This window comes from Natator depressus, chromosome 1, assembly GCF_965152275.1.
Source record: "Natator depressus isolate rNatDep1 chromosome 1, rNatDep2.hap1, whole genome shotgun sequence".
NCBI lineage: Eukaryota > Metazoa > Chordata > Testudines > Cheloniidae > Natator > Natator depressus.
The window spans coordinates 6,672,906-6,685,176 of record NC_134234.1 but is presented as its reverse complement, the minus strand read 5'-3'; the positions used below and the strand labels follow the sequence as shown (position 1 = coordinate 6,685,176).

Here is a 12,271-nt window from a genome sequence, read left to right as displayed (position 1 = left end):
ACCAAAGACTGCCATTTATCCTGATGGCTATCAGGGGGTCCGTGGCATTGCCTGGAGTAACTCCATTCAAGGTGGTGACTGGGAGAGAGATGTGTCTCCCAGAACAGTGGTGGATGGATGGAACGCTACCTGACAACCTACAACCCCGCGTCCTCACAGACGAATGGATGCAGCAGCTGTTAAAAGTGGTTGCTGACAACCATCGGCAGGTTGCCATAGCCTTGGTAAATTACATTTGGAAAATGGACAAAAGAATGGGTCCAGTCCAAAATCCCCAAGAATGGCAGGTAGGAGAAATGGTTATGTATCAACAAGTAAGGGAAAAAACACATAATCTCAGTCCTATCTGGGCAGGACCTCTTAGAATCAGGAACAAAGCTAGTCCCACTGTCTATCAGCTAGAAATTAGGTCAGGAAAGAATAACATATTGAAGTGGTTTCACTCCTCAATGTTAAAATGATGGAAGGGAAACCATCCCAGTCAGTCTTAGACAAGATGGATGCCTATTTTTGGTTCCTGGAGGAGGAGAGGGTAATTATGCATGGGAAATGGGAATCCAAAGTAGAAACAGATAGTGACCTGACAACTAATGCCTCGGAGTCAGAAGAGGAGGAGTTAAATTCAGGGCTGGAGGTAATAGTGAAGCTCAAGTGGTCCCAACTGAAAATATAAGTGTAACCCAAGTGATTGTTTGGATTAAAAAACAGAAAGTGAAATAGATGCAATAAACTACTCTAGTAGTCATGGGCAAAAGCTCGGAGGCCAGTGTCAGCCCGGTACTCCCAGCTTGGGAGAAACATGATTCAGACCTCAATGAGTCTGAATGAATATTAGCTTTAAAACACTTTACCATTCCCTCCCTCTTGAAGTGTGTGTGTGGGAGGGGAACAGTCTATGTTTGTTTTGTGTTGCAAAGTCCTCTGTCAGCAGATGTCTAGCAGCCCTGCCTGTGATGTGGTCCTGGCTGTGTATGTTGCTATCTGGAATACACCTATTAAGGAAATCATTGTGTATGTCTTAGAAATTGGTGTCCTATGCTTCTTGTTAATTTTGTGCATGAAGTAAATCATAATCCTTATGAGAATAAATGTTTCTGTCACAGTATAGCAATTAGGGCATGTGGTTGTGAATTTCATGTACCCGAATTTAAAAACAGTCAGTTAAAAGTGTCTTATACTTTGTGTGCTATTGTAAAACCTGTGCCCCTTGGAATGGATTTAACTGTTTACAAACATTGCTTGTACACACTGATTTACAGAACTGGCTATATACTGCGAAACAGGAAGAGCGCAGAGTCATGGTTACCGTGCATCATAATGCCAATAGAATTAAATGGGTATTTGCAAGAATTGACCAGGACCTGTCACACCTCTGGTGGGAAGTGTTATTAGGATGGTCGCCCACTGGCAAAGGCATCCAGAATTTGTCCCTACACCCCATCATAGTTATCTTGGGGTGCCAAATAGTAGTGGGTTTTGTTACCAGCCTAATTACATGCTGGACCTGGTGCAAAAGCCGTCAATTGCAAGTCCCCTGACAGATGAGTCAGTAGTTACTCCCACCAGCAATCGTACCACCAGGAAAGGAACATATCGAACTTGTTGCCCCTCCCTTAAAAGGGAAAAGGAGCTATCACTTGTCAATTGCTATGCTGGTATGGAAAGCCAATAAGAAGATCATTTGCTCGGTTTCAGCTGAGAGCCTTCAGCTATCATTGGATCTCAACTAGGTGCATCCAGAAAAAAGGTGTGACAGCAATCATATAAAGGCCCCTTGTGTGAAAGGTGACCTTTAAGGAGGGGAACTGTACGGGGAGATTATGGCAAACCAGTAAACTGCCTGAAACCACTATTGATTACTACTAAAAGCAGCCAAGTCAGCAGGCCATAAATTGGCCATGCAGCAGCCTTAACTTAACCAAGGCAGGAGGGAAGGGGGTTTTGGGTGCCACTTAAAGGGCAGCTTGACCCCGCGTCATTCCTGATAAGAATTCTGTTGAAATAGCTGATACATGCATTTTAGGGGCCTCAAGGTGAGCAAACTCTGAAAAAAACACACCTGGTTAATCAATGACCAGAAGGAAACCTCTTGCTTAACCTCAAAAAAAACTGCTTGCTTAACAAGTTTTCTTTAAGTGACATGTCATTGTATTACTAATATATATATTAGGGGGGAAAGTTTGAATTAGTTGGACTCTTTGGGTGGGTTTTTTCAGGAACGTTCAGTCTGGACACATGTTGGGGTCCCCACCGGCAGATGGAAGTTTGGCCAATGGAAGCCTGTCCCTGTGCAACTCGAGAGCCACTCTCAGTTTCGGTAATTATCGAGGGTTGGGGGTGCTTTACTAACCTGTTGTGGATGTGTCAGGTTCCCTCCCACTCTGAACTCTAGGTTACAGATGTGGGGACCAGCATGAAAAACCCCCTAAGCTTATTTTTACCAGCTTAGGTTAAAAACTTTCCCAAGGCACACATTTTGCCTTGTCTTTGAACAGTATGCTGCCACCACCAAGTGATTTAGACAAAGAACAGGGAAAGGACCATTTGGAGTTCCTATTTCCCAAAAATATCCTCCCAAGCCCTTACACCCCCTTTCCTGGGGAGGCTTGAGAATAAACAAGATGAGCACAAACCAGCCTTGATTTTTAAGACCCAAAAAACCCAATCAGATTCTTAAAAAACCCAGAATTTTATTAGAAGAACAAAAAAAGACAAGAGAACAATTCTATATGATCAGAATGGAAGATTATCTTACAGGCAGTCAGATTCAAAACATAAAAAATCCCTCTAGGCAAAACCTTAAGTTACAAAAAGACACAAATACAGGAATACACATTTCTTCCAGCACTGCGAATTTTACAAGCCAAAACAAAGAAAACCTAACACATTTTCTAGCTAGATTATTTACTAACTTTACAGGATTTGGAGGGCTTGCATCCTTGATCTGTTCCTGGCAAAGGTATCACACAGACAGACAAAAGCCTTTCCCCCGCCTCCAGATTTGAAAGTATCTTGTCCCCTCATTGGTCATTATGGGTCAGGTGCCAACCAGGTTACCTGAGCTTCTTAACCCTTTACAGGTAAAAGGACTTTGCCTCTGGCCAGGAGGGATTTTATAGCACTGTATACAGAAAGGTGGTTACCCTTCCCTTTATATTTATGACAGGATGTGTGTAAAACTAAGTAAAGTTTAGCTTTAAGTGAAAGCACTCTGTTTGTTCCAGCCATCTATCTGTTGGATGGCCATGTCTCCCTTGATTTATTTCCTGACACCACCTTGTACAGAGTAAAAGTTTCCAAGAGCTTTGGATTGAAAGAACCCCGGGTAACACTATGGTCACAGGGAAACTCCTTGCGGAGTGTTGTCCTCCTGGATGGATTGATGGCTGTATTGGCCAGTGCCAGCAGTCTGATGAGGTTTTCTGATTCAATGGTGTTACCCTGCTGGTAGGGTGGGCTATAGCATGAAGGGGCTTTGGTTAAGAGACTAGGAGACCTCTCTATAAAACACAGGTCATTTACTGAGTGATATGGAAGCATATATAGTATTACAATAGTAAATACATGCTCTGTATGATTCATCATAATGCCAGCTTTGTTCCTGCTATGTGGGCCCTCCAGGTCACAAGATTAGGGGTCCCTTGCTTGCTGTCCTTCAGTGTCTGAATAACAAAACAACTCCCCACTCTGTCCTACCCTCTATGCTCTGAGGCAAACAACCCACTGCGTATTTACAAACTTCAAAACAAACCCGTCTCTAGGCAAACTTTTCTCATTTCCCCACCAATAAACAATGGCGGCCACCTACTAATCATAATCATTGTCTATGAACTCTGTGCACGGCAGGGCTGTACTGTCTCACTAGCTATGATCTCTGCCCATGGTCCAAGGGCACAGCTATCTTACTCTTCAATGGGGCCATGGATGTGATAGAAGGGCAAGCACTGTTGTGCTCCCCAGTGCTTGAACCAATTGTCCAGAACCTCTCAGATTCACTCCAGCTAGTTCTGCTGTCTGGGCTGCTTCTCTGGCCCTTCTGTTTCTGGCTGCTGTTGCTCTGCCTCCTTCTCATCTTGAATAATTGCCATATTTCTATTGTATTATTAGCCCAAAGTGACTTAAAAACTAAGCCAGACACAGATCAATCTATTTCTTGAAACAATGGGTTCTTTTTAATTAACACTTTGGCCTATACATCAAAAAAGGAATGGAGATTTGATTAGATATTTAGCACATACATGATGTTTTTTTTAAAAAAACTACTAGCTCCTGCAGGAGTTGGTGCACATTAGCAAAGAAGCTGTGAGATGACAATCAAATTCAAAATGAAACCCCCAGTACTGGTATTTGTACCCCGGTTGAGGGTTGACAGGTGTTTGAAACTACAACAAGAGAATGACAGTGTTAAGTATAACACAAAAGCAGCAGAAAACGTAGGTAGTCTAAAAACAACAATCTCATTAGTATGTTATTTATTTTAATGGCATTCGATGACAGAAGCCAATGTCCATATTTTGAGTTGAATTAGTTTGTTACAGTTAGTCTCAAAAGGGCAAAATTTCATACTCGTTGTCTTTGTTGGCAGAAGAATGCTTCTGCTGCTGCTCATATATATCAGCAATGACCAGAGCAATCATTTCTTTCATTGGTGCAAACTCTTCACAACAGATTTTTGTCTTTGCATATAGAACTTAATAAGAATATTTTCTAAAAGTTTCTCTAGGATCTTGTTGCACAGTTTTGTTTTTATCAAGTTCATCTGAAAAAAAAACAATCATGAAACTGAAGCATTGCTAAAAGGTAGCAACAGTAATGAAAGAGCAAACAAGCCAAGTTCACTGAAGTCTTTGTCCTCAGCCAAATCCGTGTGTTCAAGAACTTCAACCCCAAGCTACTCAACTTGGTTTTCCTCAGTATGTAGCCAGGGACCCATTGGCAAAGCTATCCACTGCTGCTTCAACTTTCCAAGGTCTCCACAAACCAATGGCAAAAATGAGATATCAGCCAATCTAGGTTATTCCAAGCTGCGCGCAGTAGAAGGACTTAGTACTGCAAGGGATTCAATCACCTCGACATGTGGTGGTAATCTCTGTTTCATCTGTTTCAAAAATGCCAATATGAAATCTCAACATCTACTTTTGACATCTTTGACAACGTGAACAGTTAGTGTCGGTTCTGAACATTCTTGCAGAAAAGCGACTGTGCAAAATGTTCAGTAATTTGACTCAACAGTTATTGTCATAGTTTACTACAGCAGTCTCATTCTCAAAAATAAATGGTTTCACAACTCTCACCAACAAGCTCTAGAAGAATGTTCTCAGTTCCTGCAGCAGCTTTCCTACATTATAACTTTCCACCTATTACATTTAGTTTATCCTCCAGGCTTCCTGAATTATTGGACATAGCAAAATTAGGTAGATTTTACTCTCTGGATCACTGCACATATGAAAAAGAAGTTCAGCATTGCAGTTTCTTTCTTTGTTTTTAGCTATCTGAAAGCATAGCTTTAGTTCATCAAACTGATCAAGAACCCTGTTGACACAGGGACTAATGCAAAGCCACCTGGCTTCAGAAAGCTGCAGTATCTTCTGGTAGTCTGGAAGTCACGGAAAGGCTGAGTGACAGGTTGTGTGGGGTTGGGGACTGATGGGTGATGCCGAATGAGATCATGTGATGGTCAGAGAAAGGGAACTTCGCAACGGAGAGAGCAGTGCTTGGTGATGGTGTGATAAGACTTGAGGTGTGAGGAACTTTTCAGTCTGTTAACTTGTACAATGTTGAGCTCAGCCAAACTGGGACAGAGCACCCTTGATTATTGAGGAGATCTCCTTTCCCCATCTTGTCCCAGAGGATTAAAATCAATGGCCCAGGCAATCACCTTCTGTAGATGTACTTGACCACTTTGTCACGAAGCTCTTTGGTTTTGACCCCATAAATGATCGGGTTGATCACGGGGGGGGATGAGGAAGAAGAGGTTTGCCAAGATGATGTGAACGTGGGGAGTGATGCTCTGACCAAACCAGTGTGTCAGAGTGGAGAAAAAGAAGAGAGTAAAAGATGTCATCATCACACAGATGTGGGCTGTGCAGGTGTTGAGGGCTTTCCGACAGGATTTCTTGGAGGAGATTCTGAGGACAGCCCTGATGATCAGACTGTAGGACAGGGCAACCAGTATCAGATCTAACCCAATGACTACAAATGCCATCAGCAAGCTGTACATCCTGTTCACAGTGGTGTCCCCACACGACATCTTCACCACAGCCATGTGCTCGCAGTACGTGTGGGGGATAATGGGGTTGTCACAGAATGGCTGCCTACTCAGAAGCAGGGGCAGAGGCAGCATGAAAAGAACATCTCTTATCAAACCCACAAGCCCTAGTTTAACTATTCTTGCATTGGTGAGGATGGTGGTGTATCTCAGAGGGGTACATATGGCAACATAGCGATCAAAGGCCATTGTCACGAGGACAGCTGACTGAATAATAGAAACTGAGTGAAGGAAGAACATCTGGGTGAGGCAGCCACCCACAGTAATGCCCTTCAAATTGAACCAAAATATAGACAGTGCCTTCGGTAAAACAGAGGTAGATGTGCCAATGTCTGTGAGTGCCAGCATGGAGAGCAGCAGGTACATTGGCTTGTGGAGGGTCTGCTCTTTGCCTACAACAAACAGAAGCATGAAATTTCCAAACAGGCCGATAATGTAGAATATAGAAAAAGGGATGGAGATCCAGATGTGGGCAGCTTCGAGGCCAGGGATGCCCATTAGGATAAATGGTGAAGTGTCAGAGGTGGTGAGGTTGAAAGCTGCCATGAGGTGATTGATCGGTCAATCGGGCTCAGAAATGCTCAAGGTGCCTGGGAAAGGAGAAAATCACAGTTAGGGGTTTACACAGTTTATAACAAATATTTCATATTTATTAACAATCTAGAACGGGGGGTGAGCAGTGAGGTGGCAACATTTAAATATGGCACCCAATTATTTAGGTTCTAGTCAAGTCCAGAGAAGTCCTCAGAGGGAGCTAACCCAGCCATGTGAATGGTACATGACCTTCAATGTCAATAACTGCAACCTGTCTGCCCACTGGAGGAAAAAGCTTGAACTCCTGAAACACCTAACAAGGTTGTAATTTAACTGTGTGAGCTCAGGACAGGGACGTGGGTGTCATGGTGCACAGCCCTATGAAACCCTGCTCGCAGAGCAAGCAGGGACAGAAACTAAGCAAAACACTGGAAACCAGGAGGAGAGGGATGGGAAATCATACAGAAAATACAATGTCATGAGATCAGTCAGTCAATGTTTCACCCTCTTCCGGACTCCTCTGTGTAGTACTGGTCACCCTTCTCACACAGGATATTTCAGAACTAGAGGGGTCCTGGTTAGGGCAATGAGAATGATCAAGGAAAGAGGTTTAAAAGACTGGTATTGTTACCTTACAAAGGAGATGAATAAGAGGAGATATGAGAAAAGTCTGTAAAATACTGACTTGAAGGAGAGAGGGAGAACACGTGCTCGATCTACTCTCTATCACAAGATCAAGAGGACATTCAATTACACTGAAGCATGGCAAATTCAAAACAGATAAAAAAAGAATGGTATATTCACTTGATGCCTAATTAGACTGAGGAACTTGTTGCCACTAAACGAAGTTGAGGTCAGGCGATAAGCAAGAATCAGGAAGGTTTTGTACATATACATGGAAAGTGACACTATTCAGTTACAATAGTTACAGCTAAATGAATATTTTGGAAAACCTATATGGCCACATGTTTCAAGACACAAGCCAATCTCTAACTGTTAGGAATCCAGGTGACACCCTCCTGATAGTCAGGTCATCCCTCTGTGGGATTCTTACACCTTGTACTGCAGCACCTGTGGCTCTCACTGTCAGAGAGAGGACACTAGACTAAATGGACCATAGGTCTGATCCATGACGCAGTTCCTATATTGGAAAGGAGCCAAGTTTCCCTCATGGAAAAATAAATTCTCATGCTGGTCCATGCCTTTGTACCCAAGAGAATGGGCACCAGGGGCACAAATCAGTGCCTGAAAGAAAGACATTTGCAGGCCCCCAGCTTTGTCTGAGGGAAAAGTGACAGGTGGTAACTGACAAGTGTAAGCAGAGATATGTGTCAACAGCTCACATGCCAACCCTTCTCATGCTGGAATATGGAAGAAGTTTGCAGATGATGCAACAATTGCAGGGTGATAAATAATGAAGAGGTCAGGTCACTGATTCAGAGAACTCTGGATTGATTGGAAAACTTGGTGGAAGCAACTAACGTGTTCTAATAGAGACATATAGATATCTACAAAGAATGTAGGCAATGCTCACATGATGCGGGGATATCATGGGAAGCATAAAGAAAAGGAGGACTTGTGGCACCTTAGAGACTAACAACTTTATTTGAGCATAAGCTTTCGTGAGCTACAGCTCACTTCATCAGATGCATTCAGTGGAAAATACCTACTGACCGCTATTCCTACCTACATCCTCCAGCTTTCATCCAGACCACACCACACGATCCATTGTCTATAGCTAAGCTCTACGATACAACTGCATTTGCTCCAACCCCTCAGACAGAGACAAACACCTACAAGATCTCTATCAAGCATTCTTACAACTACAATACACACCTGCTGAAATGAAGAAACAGATTGACAGAGCCAGAAGAGTATCCAGAAATCACCTACTACAGGACAGGCCCAACAAAGAAAATAACAGAACGCCACTAGCCATCACCTTCAGCCCCTAACTAAAACCTCTCCAACGCATCATAAAGGATCTACAACCTATCCTGAAGGATGACCCATCACTCTCACAGATCTTGGGAGACAGGCCAGTCCTTGCCTACAGACAGCCCCCCAACCTGAAGCAAATACTCACCAGCAACCACACACCACACAACAGAACCACTAACCCAGGAACCTATCCTTGCCACAAAGCCCGTTGGCAACTGAGTCCGCATATCTGTTCAGGGGACACCATCATAGGGCCTAATCACATCAGCCACACTATCAGAGGCTCGTTCACCTGCACATCCACCAATGTGATATATGCCATTATGTGCCAGCAATGCCCCTCTGCCATGTACATTCGTCAAACTGGACAGTCTCTACGTAAAAGAATAAATGGACACAAATCAGACGTGAAGGATTATAACATTCATAAACCAGTTGGAGAACACTTCAATCTCTTTGGTCACTCAATTACAGACCTAAAAGTTGCAATTCTTCAACAAAAAGTCTTCAAAAACAAACTCCAACGAGAGACTGCTGAATTGGAATTAATTTGCAAACTGGATACAATTAACTTAGGCTTGAATAGTGACTGGAAGTGGATGGGTCATTACACAAAGTAAAACTATTTCCCCATGTTTATTCCCCCCCCCAACCCCCTCTGTTCCTCAGACATTCTTGTCAACTGCTGGAAATGGTCCACCTTGATGATCACTACAAAATGTCCCCCCTCCCCCCACTGTCCTGCTGGTAATAGCTCACCTTACCTGATCACTCTGGTTACAGTGTGTAAGGTAACACCCATTGTTTCACGTTCTCTATGTATATAAACCTCCTCACTGTATTTTCCACTGAATGCATCCGATGAAGTGAGCTGTAGCTCACAAAAGCTTATGCTCAAATAAATGTGTTAGTCTCTAAGGTGCCACAAGTCCTGCTTTTCTTTTTGTGAATACAGACTAACACGGCTGCTACTCTGAAACATGGGAAGCATAATGACTCTGAACTCGATTTGGGGGCATGAACGTGTAATTAGCTAAACATGAGGTCCCGGTGTGACCTTGTGGCCAAAAGAGCCTGAGATGATAACCAGGGAAATCTGAAGGAGAAATAGAGATGTTATTTTACCCTTATATTGGGCACTGGTGCAACTGCTGCTGGAATCCTGTGTCCGGTTCTGGTGCCCATGGTTAACGATGGATGTTGATACACTGATGAGGGTTCAGAGAAGAATCACAAGATTTAGAAAAGGAGTAGAAAATGTGCCCTATAGTGATAGACTCAAAGATCTCAATCTGTGTAGTTTAACAAAGATGGTTAAGGGGTGACTTGATAAAAGTCTGTAAGTACCTACACGGGGAACCAATATTTAATAATAGGCTTTTCAGGCTAGCATGCAGGGGTGTAACAGAATTCAATAGCTGGAAGTTGAAGTTATAGAAATTCTGTCTGGAAATAAATTTGAGACTCCAGTAACTCTCCTCTCAGTTCATGTCATCAATATAAAGGGAAGGATAACCACCTTTCTGTATACAGTGCTATAAAATACCTCCTGGCCTGAGGCAAAATCCTTTCACCTGTAAAGGGTTAAGATGCTAAGGTAACCTGGCTGGCACCTGACCCAAAATGACCAATGAGTGGACAAGATACTTTGAAATCTGGAGGGAGGGGAAAAAGATTTTGGTCTGTCTGTGTGAGACCTTTGCCAGGAACAGATCAAGGATGCAGGCCTTCCAAAGCCTGTAAATTTAGTAAGTAATCTAGCGAGACAATGCATTAGGTTTTTCTTTGTTTTGGCTTGTAAATTCACTGTGCTGGAGGAAATGTGTATTCCTGTTTCTGTGTCTTTTTGTAACTTAAGGTTTTGCCTAGAGGGATTCTCTGTGTTTTTTATCTGACTGCCTGTAAGATTATCTTCCCTTCTGATCTTACAGAGTTGTTCTCTTATCTTTATTTGTTCTTCTAAAAAAGTTCTCTTTGCCATTGATCTCAATGGGACGAGATTCACCCTTAGTTTTTAACTTTTGGATATAAGCTGCAAAAATCACAGGTTTGGGTCCTGCTAGCATGAGCCCACTTCTGTAAGGGTGCTGAAAGTGAATGAAGGAAACCCACAGTTTTTGTGGCGTTCTGAGACCGGGCATGAAAGATGGGGATTCCAAAACATGTGGGCCCTGATTTGGCTCTGAGGGAGACAAGCGTCAATCTGGAGTGACCCAGTGAAGGTCGAATGCGAGAGCAGAATCTGGCCAGTGTGTGACACATTCTTGTTGTGAACCCCCTGGTAACACAGATACCCACTGCAGAGGCTTCGGCTGCACTTCCTAACAGGTCGGTGAAATCACTTAATTGGTAAAATTGAGTGAACCAGAGGAAAACCACACCTCCCAAAAAAGGAAGCTCTTGAGACAGATAGAAGGACGAAGCAAGAGAGAAGGAACTGATCTTAAAAACAAATATTTGTCTAAACTATCTGCAATACATATGTATTTTTAATTTTACCGGCTAAATCCCTTGGTGTTTCTGACAATACTAAACAAACAGTGCTGGTGAATTCCTGCCCAGATGGTTCTTCACTTGTACCCTGTAGCCCTTCCTCTGCCCTTAGCAATAACTTTAGTGCAGGAACAGGCAACTCACCGAAATCTTGCTCAGCAGAGAGACAAAATCTCCATACAGTGACAGGAAGGAAGAGTCCTACATATCTGACACTTGCTATGTTGGGCAGTGATTTTTATGATTCCCCTGTACAGTCCCTGCAGACTCTCAGATTGGCCAGGACTCCCAGACAATTCCCATGGCTCCATGAGCAATGGGCGGAGCAGAAAATAGACCCTGGAGGACTACAGCTTGAGATCCTCTCCAGGGAGTGAAGAAATAATTTGCTGATACCAGGGGATGAAGATTGTCAGGGTAAACTGTCTTGCAGAATGTTGTTCAGTCTAGCAATTGATGAAGGGTTTTTTTCCCCCGTGTATAATGTACAGCCATCTGCACTGTGTGTGGGAATACTGCCACAAGATACGGGACAAAAAAACATTTTCAATTGATTGTAGCTGCATACTGCCCATGAAGTTGTAATGTACAGGGCATTAACCTCTATGAAGTAAAACACTTTCTTCTCCCAGGATTCTGGTATCAAAGCTATTTGCCAGTATCCCTTTGTGCAGTCTAAAGTGGATAAACATCTGGAAGTTCAAACCCTTCTAATATTTCATCTCCTCTCTGCATCGGGTAATCATCAAAGTTCAATATTGTGTTGATCTTTCAGAAATCGTTGCAGAAAATGGGTTGTTCTTTCCTGTGTCAGAATTAGTACAATGGAACTTCTCCACTCACTGTGGTGTTTGATGTTGTTATGCACTGCTGGGGTGAGGACGCAAGGGTAAAGGAATCAAACAACCACTATATCTGGATCTTTTGGACTGGATACAGTCCCTTCCCCATGCTTGCATCACAGGTGCCTGGGGGCTGAATTTTGGATCCTGAAGGTGTGAGTGTGATGGTTTATCGGCCCTGGGCCTAGTCTGG

The 12,271-nt window shown here is 43.2% G+C and overlaps 1 protein-coding gene across 1 annotated transcript; it reads right to left on the bottom strand.

The window, feature by feature from the left end:
- Window positions 1-5,905: 5,905 nt before the first annotated feature.
- Window positions 5,906-6,814, bottom strand: LOC141980600 (olfactory receptor 52K2-like). Its single transcript, XM_074941970.1, has one exon. The coding sequence runs from the start codon at window positions 6,812-6,814 to the stop codon at window positions 5,906-5,908; it is 909 nt and encodes a 302-aa protein (XP_074798071.1).
- Between the last annotated feature and the right edge of the window lie 5,457 nt (window positions 6,815-12,271).